General features: G+C 35.9%; 1 protein-coding gene across 3 annotated transcripts in view; it reads right to left on the bottom strand.

Moving 5' to 3' along the window:
* The window catches only part of PPIP5K2 (diphosphoinositol pentakisphosphate kinase 2), a 54,966-nt gene that overhangs the window by 11,696 nt on the left and 24,952 nt on the right, over positions 1 to 18,318 (bottom strand). For 2 of the 3 annotated variants that reach the window (XM_030467030.1, XM_030467029.1), the window contains exons 10-24: positions 16,983 to 17,084; positions 16,344 to 16,430; positions 15,344 to 15,419; positions 15,153 to 15,262; positions 14,059 to 14,144; positions 13,292 to 13,417; positions 13,084 to 13,205; positions 10,405 to 10,587; positions 8,745 to 8,886; positions 7,485 to 7,708; positions 5,797 to 5,924; positions 5,494 to 5,608; positions 4,163 to 4,270; positions 3,968 to 4,084; positions 3,044 to 3,217 (exon numbers count right to left, since the gene is read on the bottom strand). In XM_030467030.1, coding sequence (XP_030322890.1) covers positions 3,044 to 3,217; positions 3,968 to 4,084; positions 4,163 to 4,270; positions 5,494 to 5,608; positions 5,797 to 5,924; positions 7,485 to 7,708; positions 8,745 to 8,886; positions 10,405 to 10,587; positions 13,084 to 13,205; positions 13,292 to 13,417; positions 14,059 to 14,144; positions 15,153 to 15,262; positions 15,344 to 15,419; positions 16,344 to 16,430; positions 16,983 to 17,084 — 1,900 coding nt within the window. Of the gene's footprint in view, positions 1 to 616; positions 791 to 3,043; positions 3,218 to 3,967; positions 4,085 to 4,162; positions 4,271 to 5,493; positions 5,609 to 5,796; positions 5,925 to 7,484; positions 7,709 to 8,744; positions 8,887 to 10,404; positions 10,588 to 13,083; positions 13,206 to 13,291; positions 13,418 to 14,058; positions 14,145 to 15,152; positions 15,263 to 15,343; positions 15,420 to 16,343; positions 16,431 to 16,982; positions 17,085 to 18,318 lie in introns of all 3 variants that reach the window. The other variant, XM_030467028.1, reaches the window with a different exon arrangement.

Below are 18,318 nucleotides of genomic sequence, written 5' to 3' on the forward strand. Positions count from 1 at the left end.
TATTATATAATTTTTTCCTGCCTCCCCCCGCAGTATTTAGAAAAATCTTCAAAATACTGCACAAGTCAATGGATGATGTATAGTTTTGGGAGTTTCAGGTATCTCTGGATACAGAAAGGAAGAATTATTAGTACTAGAGTTTGTTCCCTGGAACTGTTAATACCAGGCCACTGAAAATATGATATATGCAAAACAAGTTTTGAATAGCAATATGAAGTACCAAATAAATGATTTTAAATGGTATTGGTTGTAATTATTTAAAATAAGTTTTTCAATTTACCTACCACCAAATTAAACGATGCTGGTTTTAAAGTCTTAAAGGACAACTAAACCAAAGCAGAAATCTGTTTCATTAGGCAGAAGACTAAGTCTTTTTTACTGTGGTAACATTTGCAATTCCTATAAAGAAACCAAATTTTTAGGAAAACATGTAACACATTCACTGGAAAAACATGCACTTGCTCTTTTTCCCCCAAACATTCTCGGGAAGTAGTTTTAAGGAGTGGATGAATATTTGCTTCAAACATAATCCATAACAAGGGATTAGATGTCCTTAAAGACAGTTGGTTGTTGCTTGGAATGCATAATAATGTTTAATGAAGTAAAGTTTAAAAACCTGTTGCCATGAGCCAAAAATACTGGATGTGAAAGCCAATGATTTAGGGGAGACAGGGGAAGAAGTGATTTGTTCCCCTGATCTGCGTCTTCGACGCCCAGTACCCACACCGCTGGTGTAATGCAGCCAGGTACCAATACACTCTGGGCTAGACACACTCAGGGGGCTCTCTTCCTGGAAGTGAGAAAGGGGGCAAAAAACAGCAAAGCATGCAAAGTTAGATACAACAGAGCCAAATGAACAGAAAAGAAAAAAAAAACAAACAAACAAAAAATAACAAAAAAAAAAAACACCAAACCAATCTGCTTACACCCTTTTATACACTGCTTTGAAAACTATTAAACAGAAAATAGGGAAGAGTAATACTGCAATACTAGGAAGTTATCAGTTCTAATATAAATATTCTAAACTATTTTACTCAAATTTCAGGTAGACTAACTCTAAGATACAAGAGAAAACGAATTATTATTAATAATTAATTCCTAATTTTATGAATTTCCCACATGTTGAAGATAGAATATCTGTTATTTTTGACATATTAATAGTTTACCCACTTTAAGTACATTAAACTTTCCTATTTATTACTTAAAAGTTCTTTACTTCTAGTCTATAACCTTATCTACGAGATTTTAATTTTTAGAATTGCTTTTGAGACTTCACAGCTGACTCACTGACTCATATTGTCTGATGTTAGACACCTATTAACACTTCAAGGGAGTAGAAGTGTCGTGCCAAGTTCCCGATGCCCTACATCACCATGTATCAATAGCAATCAAAATTTTTAGCAATACAGAATTTGATTTCCAATGCCAAAGAGCCTTACTGCCTTGTTTTACTGTTAGAACTCTGCTTCTTTAGTATTTTCAAGACTTAATCACAGATACAATCGTTCTGTAAATGTTGCTGACTATATCCCAGATTAAAACCATATAATCTCACACCTAAGAGTGTCCTTTCCAAGTAATGAACATAGGTGAAGAAATAGTTGCTTTATAGGGAAAAAAAGATTGAGTAAGTTTCAGCTAAGTTGCAATGCCTTTTTTTAAACCCTTGAAAATACCATGTGGTTTATATATTCCAAATACTGGTTTTGCAGATTTCAGTTGGCCAGATGAAATTTTCACTTTTCCCTTTTTCAAAAGAATTTCATAGGATAACTTTTATTTAAATGGTCTATTTTCTTCCAGATAATAGAAAAGCACTGAATGTTGAAACACATTCCATCTGAACATCTGAACTGTGCAGACAAGCAGTCAAGATTTAGTAATTTATTTTATTGGTATCTTTTTGAAAGTAAATTCTGCATAATTTATGAAAATGGAAATGCTTAAGTTTGAAGCAACAGACTATCAAGTCGTGTGTATGTGAACTCATATATAGGGAGTTTCCATGATCACAGTGAAAACAGCTTCTAAAAATCCAACACACTGATATTGTGAGCATTTGTTTTAGATAAAACTTAATGCAAGACATCCATGTTTCTTATCTCTATTAGTTTATGGAAATCATGTGAAGTTATACAGATATCCTTATAGGAGGCAACCATGTGTCTCTCTCCACACTACCAATAACCAAGTTACTTGCAAATCAGTAATCGCATGCGAACAGACAACTCCCAACACAAATATGGAAGGAAAAGTTTTTGGTCTGAGTCTTCATTTCATATGGCTTCAAGCAACTTAAAATTAGGCAATAAGAAGCTGTTAGTCTGCTTCTAGCATTAATATCGCAGATGTGCACCATCCAAAGCTTTGCCACCCTACTATACAAATCGTGTAAGTGATACTGCTCTGCATCCCTCCACATCTGTGACATTAAAGCCATATAGATGAAGCACACCTTGATGCCATGGCCTTCAAGACAGGATACTAGACTGTTTAAGATGTTACCTGAAGAATTCATTAAAAACAACCCCCACCCACTTAACAGAAAAAGCTTCTAGTTTATTATCTTACCATGTGAAAGCAAATACTGCAGAAGGCATGTCTCTCACCTCCTGTACCTCCCCTATCACCCCCAATCCCTCTGTTCCCTCTCAGCACAATCACCCTGAAGGTTTGATAAATTCCCAATAGCAGCTCTCTTGTAAGGATGAATACAAAAGCAATGTGTATTAGTTTGAAGATGTAGGCTTAGACGGAAAAGGTCTTCATTTTCAAATTCTGGCTTTTCTAAAATGGCTTAAAAAGAAAAAAGGAAATAAGTCTTATCACAAAATAATCATTCGTTTGAAAAAAAAAATAAATTATTTCAGACAAATTATTGCCATGGATGATTTCCCACAGAAAAAGAGCAACCTGCTTGTGAGACGTAACATCATACTGGTTCTGTGAAACCAAAGCAGAATTACATTTGGTTTTGCTTTTTTAAAAGTAAGTCAAAAGTTAATTTATGCGAAAGCCATTATCCGGAACGAAAAACACTTACTTCAACAGAACCAATCTTCCTGGATCTTGGAAGGGGTGACTTCCTGTGTATGTGAATTGGGTCTGATACCATTGGTTTGAACATCACTACTGACCGATCTGTTTCATCTCTTTTAGAAGCTTGGACCTCCTCATCACTATCATTTCTATGAGAGGTTTTCTTTGAGCCTTCATTCTACAAACAACACATTGTTAACTTTCAATTTAGCTCCACACATTTCCACATGTAGACAGACGTGGCTGTTAAAATAAATCCTCAGTATAAACATAAAGCAAACTAATTTTAAAAATACAAGTTGTAAATCACATATCATTGAACAAACTCTAGACTCTATTCTTCTAATAAACTATGTGTATATGCTCCTAACCAGCCACTGCATGTGACAGTTTGGTCCTAATTAACCACACTGTTCAGCCAACACACCTCACTCCAATTTTCTGTTGTCATAGAAATAAAATCCTGGCCTCATAAGTCAATATAAAAATTTCAGCCAAGCTTTGCTTTCACTCATTTCTCATAAAGCAGAATGGAACTACAGCACTGTCCACACAGTCCTTCCTCAACAATTTGTATGCATAAACATGCCAAACCACCTTACTTTCCTAAATATTTCTTTCAGTTGCCAGAATATCATTGATGCAATACTTGCAAAGTTGATATCACTTTTCTTACAATGAGTAGTTCATATTTCTAGCAAAAATTCTGGCAAAGTCACAGAAGGTCCAAATTACTTGTGTCCATTACCTCAGTGTCCATTCAAAATGGAATAATACATAGTGACTGACTATATTTTACTAGATAATTTTCTACAAAAAATAACAACCACGTTTCTATGTTTTACCTAACAATTTCCCAGTGGTTATTTTAGGTTTGCCCACATCCAGGAAAACTAACTTTTCCTTTAAAGAAAGGCATAATTATTACCTCTCTGGAGGCAGGTCTGTATCCATATCCAGCTGGTAAATTTTTGTCTTCCTCACAGCCTTTGGCTCCTGGACTAAAGTGCAGTTCTACATGAAAGCGTTCTTCTGAAGAAAGTTCCTGAAGAAAAATTATTAAATACTTTAATATATAGCTTAACACTACTTGTTTCTGAAGATATTTATCCATTTTAAATACCTTGTTTGGATCCTCATAAAGCATGATAACAATCTGTGTCATGTAATTGAGTTCATTGACAACATTTAAATAATCCATAGCTCGTTTCCACTGTTCATCTTTTGATTCCTTAAGATTAAGAAAAAAAAAATCAACAAATGAAACCCTTCTACCTTTTTTAAAAAGACTGATGATATCTCTTTATGCTCATTTACATAGACTTTACATTCATGGCTGAAGTACAGAGCTTTTCAAAGCTAAATAAAAAACAGATACTAGTAGAAAAAAAGTGACTTAAAATTATTCATCAAATTAACTGAATTAAAATACAGAAAGTTCTGATCTCTACTTTTCATTATCTTTCATGTTGTTTCCCATGTGATGATATGTTTTGTAGATAGATGCACCATTTCAAACTCTTCTGATGGGAACCATTAATTTTGCAATAAAGTCACTTCAACTAGTATATTGTGGAAAATATTTTTAGATACTGCTCTTCAAGTCAAACTTAAGAGAGTAAATGAAGGCTTCTAGTATATAAAGTTAAAAATAACAGTCACATATCATATCCCATTCAAAATACGTTTACCAATTCAACTTACAGGAAATCTAAAACTAGAAAGGTATCTGTTGTAAGACTGAAAATGCTTTTTTCATCAGAGTATGTAGTCGTCCATTACCAGAAGTAATTATGGCAATATATGCATTTGAAAACTGAATGTATTAATCAATCTCCATCTTAGAAGCAGCCATGTAGCCTTTGTGGTGCTGCATTAATCCTCTCCAAGAGCTCAGGTAATTTCTGAATCTTCAGATCTTGTCTTTATCAGTCTTGGTTTCAAAGCCAATCAGATGGAGAATAATGCACCAGCTTCTAGGTATTGTACAACAGTGTAAGAAAGTAAGAAAATCAACTAAACAGGAAAAACTTGCAGTGACTAGAAGTCAAGTATGGTGGTCTTGACAATATGCCAATGGTGAAAAACAATGTCTGTCCAAAAGTGAATTCAAGCAAATCCTCAATGCTAACTTGAAAAATAAAGAGTTGGAAGAACTATAGGTGACCACATAAGACAAAAAAATGGATTATCTGCCCTCTTCAAATCTGTTTATGATGTAACACAGCTGAACACAACAGAACTCAGCATTACTTTGAAGGGCATGCTGGTTCCCACCAATGTGCACACCAGCAGTTTAACTCTCTGCATATATAATAGGAAAACAAATGTTTGAAAAAGTGTGATACATTTCAAAGCCACTTAAGCTTTCAACTGATACAATTTTAGTAATATTGGGTCCTTTTGGTTCCTTTCAAAGTATCAGAGGTTTAACACATGAAGTGTTCAACTTACATCACATAAGGCACCATAACGAAGGGTGGATAACAGGGAGTGGACATGACTTTCACTGGTGAAATACAGCCGTGTGCGAACATGGCGTTCAGGAGACATAACACCCCTGGAGTATCTTCAAAGAAAAAAAAATCTTATTAGACCATAATGAGATGAGTCTATTTAGAAATAGCTATCAATAAATAAATCAACTGTCATAGTAAAATGACTATGAGCTAGGAAGACATTTCAAATATGAAAGCTATGAAATGCTTCCACTAAGTATTATGGAAGTTAATGCAACGTAAAAAGTAGAAGACTTACAGGGGGTGAAGCTTATTTACAGTATCATCATCTTGAGTTCTCTGAAGATCAGAACGGATTTTTCTGACAAGAGGAGTGCAGTAGCCTTTAGCAATCTCTAGTTTCTCAGCCTTAGAAATACCATATTCCTGTGTAAGAAGAAACTGACTTTTAAAATTCAGCTAAAGACTACAATGCTTCTAATTCAAAACTTGTATATTGAAGCCAATGAATCATCTGTTAGTTTGCTCTGGTGGCAAACAGTTTTGTTTAACATTACGATATTTTACATTACTACATTTTATTATATTTCATTATTGATGTCTCTTCAAGTAACAAGGGATTTGCCCTTTTGCTGTTTGATTTGACAGAGAAACAGTTATTCATTCACTAGTTGAACCACACAAGTGGATTCATGTTCTAGTTACTCTTTTTCTTAAGCAAAACATCTAGGGAGTAATTCCTGCTTTCCATCTCCTCTATGCCCCATTCTAGACATCTACAATGCATTTCATCTCACCTGATTTCAAGCAACTTTTTTTTGTTTTTAAAACACTCAATGTAGAGACATAACCACGTTACATATTTAATGCCTATCTTAGTTTGGGGTAAATCACCCCACAGAAGATCTATTTACCACAAGTAATACTGAAAATGGTAGTTAAATGCAACCAGAAAATACAATAGTATTTAAAAATCTCCTCTTTCAGAAGCTTCATGCTCTGTGCTGCATAGAGAATGAATTCTCATGATTATGATGGGACTCTGTTTTACCCTAGCATGCAAAATAAGCACCTTGTCTTTGCATTATGTAGGCTTATCAAGTTACCTCTGTTTTTCTTCCTTCAGTATTTGTCCTCACTTTTACCTACCATTCTCTAACAGTCTATTCAAAATTTAAGCTTAAACAGGCCCACATAACACAAAACACTTAGCATCATTGCTCTTTGTGTCCTCCTTGCTGTCAGAGAATTCAAGAGGTAAGAAGAGCAAGAAGTTCCCTCACTTGCTGCATTTAATACAGATAGTACTTCTCTTACAGCAGTGCTCACTGCAGGGACACTTGAAAACTTCAGCCTTTTCTGGCCTGTTACCGCAAAACAAATTCTTGTTCTACCACCTGCAACATTTTAGAGCTAATGGGAATTTAACAGCCTGCAGTATATAGAAGTTTAACTTGCCTCCTCTGGCTTGAAATTCTGTGAGTCTTAACATCTACATTTTAAGTAGGGAGTATTAAAATTTTGAAGCAGCAGAAACGTATTTTTTAATTTAAATTGCTTAAAACAAGTGAAATTAGAAAGATTAGGATTACCAGCGCCATTTGCGAAGAGCCTAAAAATGAAATTTATAAAATCAGGAATAATTACGTCAAATGTAATTTCTGAATAAAGTTGCTCACAGGGGCTCCTTAAATCTATGCAGAATAGCTGTAATGAACCACTTGATTTTAATACATTGCAGTAAAGGAAGAAGACATGTTCACATCTTAAATTGCCAGAAAAATTCCCTTTGAACACATCTTAATTAATTATGAATCATATTTTTAACAAAAAGTAATCAGCTTGCTAACAAAAACAAAGGAACATTAAATGCTTCTATAAGTGCAAAATACAGGAAACTTCAATAGAAAAGGCAGAATAGACATTTTCACAAAATTTGAAAAAAATGTTTATTCTACAATTTATTTAATAACTGAAAATGCTTACCTGAGGGATCACAATGTCAGCTAAGGCTTTTGAAAGCCTATATAATTCCATTGTGTTTTCTAATTTTAATGAGCCATTGTGCTGCACATCATATTTTATACAATCATAAATATCAGGAATTTTGCTAATATCATATCTTCCATTTTTTGTTTTGAAGTCTTTTTCCAGCTTGGCCCACCTGCGCAGCATCAGTTCTAGTGTTTCACTGTGGTATAGCTGAATATCTAGATAGATACATATCTTGTGTAAGTAATCAAGACCATCCAAGTAACAAAAGGGAAATTTTAATTTAATGGTAGTAAAAGTTTAATACAGAGAGTTAAAGAGGATCAAATAAGGTAACTCCATTACTTCTAAGAAGAGGGGACAGATGTACATATGGTTCACTTTAGTGCTGAAAGCCACACAGCTCATCATCAAGCTAGTAGAAAACTTTGCCAGAGAAATGCAACCCTGAGCCTTTAAACAAAGCTACAGCACCATAAGGACAAAGTGTCGCACAGCACCAATCTTATATAAAAAAAGTATCAGAAAAGAAAGCCGTAAGAAAATTCTAGGAGACAGTAAGAGATGCAGAACAACATCTCCATTTTAGAGCAGAGCACATATGGCATTTGTCTCTCTCGTGTGTGTCAGCAGCAAGAGATTGGCACAAAGAATGGATTATCCCCATCCCATGAGAGGAGATTAGAACCAATAGACAAACAACACTGATACGATGGTACAGGCAATGCTTGTACTGCTCAGACTTGGAGGGGAAGTTGTCTGTGTATCATACGCTGCAGAGAATACTGATAGCAAATATGCCAGTGTTTAGCTAATACCAAAAAAGCACTGTGGTCACTTCAACCTATTTTTCCCGTGTCCTGGGTTCACCACCATTAGTATTGAGTATAATTCTTTGCAGTTCTACTATGCATCATACAGCAATCAACAAATCTTCAGCAAAGACACTTAAATATAAAAATGTACCTATGTAATTGTTTCAGTACCATCTGCTTTTCCTATTACTTTTGCAGATTGCCGAGTTTCCAGAATTAAGACTAGAATTTCTGCAAACAATCAAGGTCTAGCCTGAACTACTGAATCCACAAAAAACCCTTACCTTAAAATGCATATGGGACCAGCTTGTGAAAATCCCTAGCTCACTGATGATATAAGTTCTGCTAAAAGTGAGTTTAATGACGAAAAGTTACATTACAATTCTCGCTCAGAGGTAAACAAGAGAAATTTAATTCAGCTACAAAAATGGTTAGGTACCTGCTGACTTTGGATCTTCCATCCTTTGTCTGATCTGAGAAGTCAAGCTCTGGATCAAGGAATAGACCTTGTCACATGTCTTTACAGGATTTTTAACAAACTGCATTGATTTTATCAATGAGATGCTTCCAGATGGAGTGAGCTGCAATTTGAGATAAACACAAAATTATCTAAAAAAACTGACTAGGTTTGATAAAGCTGGTGAGATAACGTGGAACTCATGAAAGGTTCCAGTTATTGAAGAAAAAAGCACTCCAGCACATTGCTATTATTCTTGAAACAATTTCTCAATTACCTAATCCCTTTGAAGCATCAAGGAAAAAAAATGTATCGAAAGGTAGTAAGACTTATTAGAGATTCAAAGGTGACAAGAAATTCATAGGGCAACAAACTCTAAATAGTAAATATGAATAATTTTGGGAACTCTTATAACTTTTTTTTTGTTGTTCCAAGACAGGAAAACCAGAAAGAAATTTAACTTTGCATGTACTTAGCAAATTTCCATAACTTCCTTCCAAGTAACTATTGCACTCAAAAGCTTACCAAAAATTATGTAAGATATATCATTGTTAGGCTACATGCCTCACAAAATACTTTGTGTTCTATAAAGTTCTCTCCTTAGCATAACTGGAAGGAAGAACCAGATTTGCCACTATAACTTACATCTGAAAAAAAGTCGTCTCTTCCTGTTTTAGGTTTTAGTTTCTATAGGACTGAAGCACACAAACAAAACGAAACCCATTAAATGCACATATATCAATTACATACAAGATGTCCTTTAGAAATGACTTAATTATAGGAAGAATAGAATTTACAAATTATCACCATCAAGTTAAGTGTCACTATAACAATACAGTCAATATCCATAAGTCAGGCTTAGCCTCATTTTTTCCAGAAAAGTCTGCATAATCCAAAGTAAGCAAACAACTATTTAACCAGTAATTTATATACATAACATACACATTGCACTTTCCCCTGTTTCCTCAAATGCATAAGGTAATTTGGACATGGAAACCTCCTGCTCTCTACCTAGTACACTCTGGCACAGAAAAAAACCCCAAACATATTGTTTACCCAAAGTGTAAGTAAGTTTAAACTAACAAACAGAAAAACAAAGTTATTATCACTTTATAATCCCACAGGTTAGCTACTTTCAGTGACTGTCTTAGAGGAAATGGCTCTGTTACTTTCAGATCTCATTGCATCTATATAGCAAAAAAGAAGACGGAAGTTAAATAAATACTCAGGACCTTATACCTTCTCACTTTTTCAAAGTACTTCTGTATTCACTGCTTGCAGTGGTTTGGATGATACTTTTAATCCATATGTATAAACAAATCCACACAGAAAATACACACAGAGTACAAAAATTAATTTTAAGTAATTTGCTCTCAAAACCTTTTAGAAAACAGCAGCATGAGCGTAAACCTCATTTGAGGCCTTGTATTTAGTTGCTACACCAGACAGAGTAAAGACTATTGAATGAAAAATAAGTTTCTTAACAATAACAAAGATTACTTACATTTAAACCAGGAACAATCGTGTATTCTGTGCTAAGGCAGCATGAACTATATTAATATGCACTCATTCAGCATGTTAATGAGACAAAAAACTGTGTGGCTATCTATTGGATTTCATAGAAAACTGATCAGATGCTAACCTTATCGTAATCTTCAGCAGTAAATTCTCTGTCTCTCTGGAGAATTTCATGGAGTCTTGCTTTAACACGATGCTGACAGCTGCTTAAAGAGTCACTGTCACTGTCCAATAGACCATTCATATTTGCACTTTTTACCATCTGGACAAGAATAGGAGTCAGCTCACCCTCTAAGGCCAGTAGTCCCTGAAGCAAATAATACAACTAATCAGGGAAACAGACAATGATCAGAGTACAAGAGAAGCTTAAAAAACCCACCCAAAACACTAATTTAAATACAAGATTGTATCACTTGCCTGTGGGTTAGATACACAGGGACTTGGCAGACAATGCTGATGTTGCACAGAAATGGCCCCCAAAACACTGCCTTGGTGTACAGGATTGCTACTGTTGGTGCAGTAGAGATGTTGAGATGTCATAGACCATCCTACTCAGCACTAGCTGGAGTGACCTATGTCTTGGGTTAGCGCAGTGGTGTTTTGGAAGCAGGGGGACCACAGCGGTGGCTCCTGTGAGAAGCTGCTGGAAGCTTCCTCAGTTAGAATCTTGGCCCTGCTCTGGCCAAGGCCAAGCAGATATGGGAAGCTGGATGTGCCTCCGCAAGTAACATATTAAAGAAAGTGGAAACAAAATTGAGAAAAATATAGAAAAAGAGACCTGCAGAGCAGAGGATGAAGTGAGAGAGCAGTGCCAAAGAAAAGACACCAAGGTCAGTGAAGAAGGGGGAAGGTGCCCAGCAGAGATTTCCCCGCAGCCCATGGTGAGATGGCAGCTGTCCCTCTGCAGCCTATGGAGGAGTATGGTGGAGCAATCCCTGAAGAAGCTCGGTGGAGCAGTCCTTGAAGGACCATGGTGAGGTATATGTGGAGTTGCAGCCCCTGAAGTGTCACAGGTGGGCAGATGTGAAACGGTAGCCTGTGTGGGATCATGGAGAGGAGCAGCTGTGGATCTGCACCTGTGGAAGACCCTGTGCCAAAGTAGGTGACTGTTCCTGAAGCAGACATGCTCTGCTCAAGGCACGGCGTTACCAAATAGTAGCTATTGGAGGAATAAGCAAACTGAGCAGCATCTAGGAGGACAAATGGGAGACAGGCAGTCTTTTCAGATGCCGTGGAGGCAAAACACAAAACTCTGCATGGTGCAGGGCAACAATCAAAGGTTACAATTAAATAAGAGGTGAAAGTAAACTTCTAAAATGGAGAAGGCTGGAAACTTTTGTGACCTCTCCAGTAATAGAGACACTGAGCTAACTAGGGAATGGAATTGTGTCTCATCAAGCCTGCTGATCAAGAAGAAAGCATGACAGATGGCTGAAAAACTTCTGCTCCAACATATGCAGCATGGAAACAAACAGGAGAAAAAAGTCTGAATATTTGCAGAGCTGTGCATTTATTCAGATTACCGAGATGTGGTGGAATAGTTCACATCAATGGAGTTTTGCTAAATACAGAGACTTGGAAGCCAGCAAAGCGATGAGACAGAGTTGGGATTCTTTATAGTACAGATTGAACACTGGGTCATTTGTTTTCAAATCTGTGAAAAGGCAGTCGAGATCTTGCCTGTAAGGATCAGGGGACAAATAAGCACAGGGCAGCATCATGGTGGGCATCTCCTACAGACCATGTGATTTATAAGAGGGAATAGATGAACCCTTCTTAACACACTGGAAAAAGCCTTCTGCTTGCAGGCTCTGTTTTCCATGGCCCTTAGTCCTGGTTACCTCATGCATATGCATAGATAGTATACAGGCGACAAGCAATCTGGATTTCAGGAAAACATCCAGGACAATGCTTTGACAAAGGCTGCTGATTAACTGTCAAGCAGGGGCATTTTTCTGGACCTGTTAATTAAAAGTGTCAGAAATGTGGAGGTCAATGGCAGCCTTGGTAATTGAAACCTAATATTATGACATCTTTTGAGAAGTGAATAAGAAAAATAATTGCTTTAGAGCCCTAAACTTAAAACAAGTAGACTTTAGCTTGTTCATAGAATCCTATGGAGGAGTGCAGTGACGGACAAAAATGCAAAGAACAATCTCCTCAAAGCACAAAAGCAGGTAACTCTGACACATTGAAAATCATGCAGAAAGTAAGCACGGATGAAAAAGGAACACAGAGAAGGCAGAATCAGGAATAGGCTAATTGGGAGGAACAGAGACAAGACTTGCAAATGAGGGGTGGAATGGAAAAAAGCTGGAAACGCTATGGAATTTCCAGCCCTGAAGATAGTCAGAATGTGAGTGGATATAATTCTGATCAACCTCATCCAAACTGGCTCTGTGCTGTGTGTAACTGGACTAGATGACCAATAGAGGTCTCTTGAATCTCTCTGTCACTCTGTATTTTCACTTAAACTCATTCACCTAAGATTTTATGTAACACATGCACAAACATGTCTTCTCACACGATTAAAAGATCTGTATCACTGAACCACAGTATACTGATAGGGCTGTAGGATTAAAACCTGTCTCTGTCTGTTGAAAAAACTCCAAATACTTGGAACGTTAATGGGACACTCATTCTCATTGTAATAAATACTCAGAAAATAAATTCTTTTAAAACACAGACTCATTACACACTGTGTACTCTTAATAAACCATAAATCTCCCCGAGTCTTCAAAAGAAAAAACAAACTTGAGAACACTAGAATTTTTAAAATTTAAAATACAGTTTCACATTGTACCTTTGCAAAAGCTGCTGCAGTCATCTGAACTCGTCCCTCATCAGAAGCATAGATTTTGAGATCATGTCGGTAAGTGCTATGTAATCTAAGTAAACCACATCCAGGAAATCCAGCATAATCTCCTACCAAACAAACATTTTGCTCAAACTCTCATTTTGCACTTGATTATCTTTAAAAGGGATACATGCCTTTGAACTTTTTTTTTTACCTTGTCCACCTGGATACATACACCTGAAAGCCCTTCCAAGCTCCTCTGCTTGAACCCTGCCTGCAGGGGTCAACTCTCCTCCCCATTTTAGAACCAGAAGCAGGGATGGCTCATTTCTTCTATTATCTAATTGTACACAGAGAGAGGAGTTCAGTAGTGAAGTACAGTAGAAAAGTGGGGTTTGTTTTAGGTTTTTTGTATGAACAAAAGTATCTGGGCTATGCAGAGATTCAGTAAAGGTTCTCTTCAGCCTTAAGGATCTTTAATAGCATTCTAACATAAAGAAAATACTGAACTGGAAAACTAAATGGGCATTTAAACAGAGAATTATGAAGCAGTTAAATCACAGGGAAACCATAAGCAAAATATACAAAAATTAAAGAAAAACTGGATGCTAAATATCCTACAGTAATTTTAATCAATAACCTATGGGCCCAGTACCAGAAAAGCACACAAAAGTTTTAAAGATAGCAGTAAACACTGAGTGAGATGTTCCCAACCCAGTGCCTAAACACTATTTTTGATAAATCACTGAAGCTTTATCTCACCCTACTTCTCTGTTACAAAAAAGCAGCCTTGGAAAACAAATTTACTAGATAGTTTCAGGTGTACAATTCAGCAGATTAAGAGACTGAATATCTGCCAGCAATAGAAACATTAATTCAAAACAATGTATTCCTTCTTCTTAATATCAAGACATGTTATACCACTAGTCTGTGACTACTCAAATACACATGCTATTAAGTCTTTAGTTGCAAAAGTAGTACCTTCCTCTTCACTGGAAGTTTTTGGGCAACCATGAGGAAGATATGTCAACTGAACTTTGCGATTTATGCCTGAAAAATGCCCATACCTGAAACAGGAACAGGGTAAAGTGAGAAAGGAAAATTTTCAATCTCCTTCATACCTGCTATGCTCCTGTAACAGGATACAATAAATCTATGATGGTCATTCTTTCTTTTGACCACCATTATTGAAGCTTAGAACAAACCTAACTCAACATGCACAGAATGACTATAGAAATATCAGCCATTCTATAATGACCCATTTAAAAATACTTATTACTTTTTTCATAACACTGAACATTAAAGTGACACAAACACAAACAAACAAAAAAGCAGCATTTGAAGAATACACAGGTAATTTATCTATTACTATCGACAACTACAGTGGCTATCAGTACCCAGAATATGACCTGGCAGTGTAGATGGCCACTATTTTGCTAGCCAAGTAAGTTCACAAGAAGGACTCTAATTCAAATAATGATCATAAATTTCAATAATAGCTCTCTACTATCTACTACCATTTAGAGTTCTGAGACCTCAGATCTTTAACAAAACTTTGGGGTTTTTCTGCTCTTTGTTTTTTGGGTTTTTTTAATTATTTAATAGGCTTTATCTACAAAGCCTTATTTATTTGGGACTCTCCAATTTTGCTGCAATTAGATAGTACGCATGGTGGAAGTTCTTGCTGGCTCCGTAAGACTTCATTATATCACACACTGCAAGAGGTAGACCCAGCACTTTAGGCTTAAAAACATGCAAGGTGAGACAAATTTGAGATAAAAGAAAGTAACTTTTTCACTTACAAAGTATGTACTAGATGAAGCTTTTTCTAGTACTTTTCATGCAGTAGTAGATAAAGCAGTAAGTTCAGTTAAAAAGGTTAACAAGAACAAATAGAAAGATGACCCAGCTCTCCTTCATAATGTCAAAAAATGCCATTGGTCCTCTTAATAACTTTTTAATTAATATAAAATTACATCTTTGATATCCATTACAATCAAAACAATAACTGGTCAAACAGGTAAAAACAGCAGATAAATCTTCATCACTATGAAGCCTGAAAATTAGACACTTACATTTCTAACACAGTCTTTAGCTGTTCAAGTTTTGCTTTACTTTCTTCAATTTCAGAATCATTGTTTTGCCCAAGTTCCACAAGAAGTTGCCTTGCTATATCAAGCACTTCCTAGAGAAAGAAAACATAGGATTTACTTAATTGATCTTCTATGTACAAAATACCACAGCAAGGCAGTAAAGACAAACTTGCCTGCAACTGCTTTGGTTTTTTCAATTTTAGTTTTCCAGATTTATATCCATCACATTTTTCAAAGAGATCAAAAAACCTTTAAGAGAAAGAATAATGATTAAAACCGCAGTAAGTTAAAATATTACTTGAACGAGTGGTTCTTATACTTGAAGTATAAAATTGGCACCTTTACAGTATTAGAGAAGAATATTAAAGCCTGCACACTACAGAGGTCAAACCAATCCTTATTCAAATACCATTTCCCAAGAAAGTCTTCAAGACATCAAAGAAGTAAGAGCACTAAAAATGTTCTCTTACTGACTTGCTAAGTGTTAAAAAGAAGTATTCTATATATCAAACGAAATACCATTTGAATACAAACCACGCTGATTCTTAATCTTCAAGAATGATCCTGAACAGAAGTAGAGACCAAAAATGCCAAATCAGCAATATTACACATTTACAGCATGTATCTCTAAGTGCAATAATCTAATCTCAAACCAAATCATTATTTTTGAGAGAAATTGTTTTTAATCCTAGGCCAATTACATAAGTTAATTTATGAAAGTTAACACAAAGATAGCATCTACCAGCAATTCAGTCATCAGACTGACAAAGTAAAAGACAAAAGGTCATGCAGCAAGATGACAGCTCACACAAGAACAGTTATATAAAGAGAAAGACAGAATTCACAGCAAAATGATGAACCAGAAATATTCTCTGCTGCATTGTTTTCAATAAAGACATCTAGAGAGAAAAACGCATTTTCAGTAACATCAAGCCAGACTATTCACAAGGCACAGCATGTGATAAAGAAAGTCTGCACAACCTATTTGACAGTCTTTAGAAGGAGAGGTGCATGTTTGTTAATTCACTGAAACATCAGTCAAGACTTACAAGAAAACAAAATAAAACCCAACTTGTATGGTGCAATTCCTGCTCAATTAATTGCCTGCACACCCCCAAAAAGTGAGCTGTGCTATAAAGCATTCAAATTAATTTTTACCAAGATCTGACTTACTTCTGATGTTTTACTTCCATTTTCATTTTTTGTTTTGGTGTTCGGTCCCCATGGCGTATTACAGCTATCACACATCTAAGCTCCATCCTGAAAATTCAGAGTTATATTTCACAATCCTATATATGAGGGTGTTTTATTTAATATTTAAAATGCCATTAATCAAGACAACTGACAGTCATAGTTATCTGATGTAATTACAGACGTGATGGAAGGATATGCAAGAATACAAGGTTAACTGAAAATTATGTAAGGTATAAAATATAAACATTGATTTTAAGACTTGGGTAACTATAGAATACTACTTTAAATAGTTTTTAAAAAAATGATTTTGAGTTTCATTAAATGGAAGAGTAGGTTTATTAGAAGCACATATTAAGTTGGTGCTGGAACAATATTAGCAGTGAATGAAGCTATGCAAAAAATATGCTACACTGGAAAATCTGCTGTTCTATACTCAGCTTGACTAAGCGTCATAAAGTCTGATTGGTGGCATAGCATTTGGGATTCCTTCCTTCTTTTCATCACACAAAACAAGCGTTCATAGGCCAAAGTGGACACACCTTGTGAAGAGAAAAAAAAATTCACACAGAAGTTACATTAGGATTTTGCACAATTCAAGTGTAGCTACTATTCCCTTACATTGTTCCAGAGGTGGTTGGCACAATAGGGATGTCTTCAGCTTCCAAAGGAATTGACCATGGTATCAGAAACTGGGGAGCAAGTTCTCTCATTATGATATTTCTAAAAAAGGGGTTAAAAAAACAAAACAAAACAAAACACTAAGTTTGAAACACAGCCTATACATCATATGCAAACTCCAAATAGATAATACATACATACATTTTTATCTATGTGGTTTTAGAGTTCTAGCAGTCATGAGTCTAGATGCCTATTTTCTTCTTTTAATCAGATAATAAAAAAACTACTTAAACAACAATTTAAAGCTACTAAAACTCCTATAGACACCACATTAGCCTAACGTCCGTGGATTTGTAAGAACCCTCAGCTTTTTTAACTCCAGATACTAAGAGTTCCTTGGATATGGTTTAGTCTTGTTCATTTTCATACTCCGATACCTGACTCCAGAACCTAACTGAAAATCCCTGATAATCAGCAAGTCATTCTCATCCAAGGGTAACTGATACCACTGATAGCAATTTCTCAAAAGTATGTGATAGAATTGGAAAAACAGATAGAGTCTGTAATCATAGCTACAAAATCATAACATTGCTTCCAGCTACAGAAGGTTGTTAAATCTTGTTAGTGCTTTGTTTCCGAAATGTTTTGCATTTCATCAAAACATAGTGAACTTCAGATTAATAACTATGTAAGAAGCAGTAACTGAGGGGAAAAAATGTGCATTTTGAAGTAGCATAAGCCAAAATTTTTATTCTAAAAAATCTTTTAAAAAAATCTGCTGTTACTTAATGCAATGTATTACCTTAAAGAATAAAGCCTTGTCCTAGTTTGGGATGGGAAAGAGCTAATTTTCTGTCTTGTAATTTTGCTTTCAGCTAAGTGTCTTGTAAGTAGCTGCACTTGTTGAAATTAACAGGAATTAAGTTTCTCAGTCTGCTTCTGGGACTGATAACACTCAATGTTTATAGTTATGACTAGACACTGGTATGCAGAATCAAGGCCACCGCTGAGTTCTGAGGAACATTTTGTGCTCCAGAAAGAGAAAAGAAGTAAAGAGGCCACACCTGCAACCTCCTTTAGGGAGGAGCAGACAAGAGAAATGACCAAAACTGACCAGAGTATTCCATCCCATACTTGTTACAGTCAGTATAAATTTGAGGGATCACAAGGGTCAAGCTCTTTCTGCCCTCTTCCTTTTGCCTTCCCCTGTCCTTCTTTGCTTCGGCATTCTGGGAGGATTCTGTCCGTTTGTCTCCCTGTGGTCCTGATCCATACCAGCCTGAATCTGCGTGTACCAGTCAGCAGTACCAGCTCCTGACTGCTGCTGACTCCAGGA

This window comes from Calypte anna, chromosome Z (genome assembly GCF_003957555.1).
Source record: "Calypte anna isolate BGI_N300 chromosome Z, bCalAnn1_v1.p, whole genome shotgun sequence".
NCBI lineage: Eukaryota > Metazoa > Chordata > Aves > Apodiformes > Trochilidae > Calypte > Calypte anna.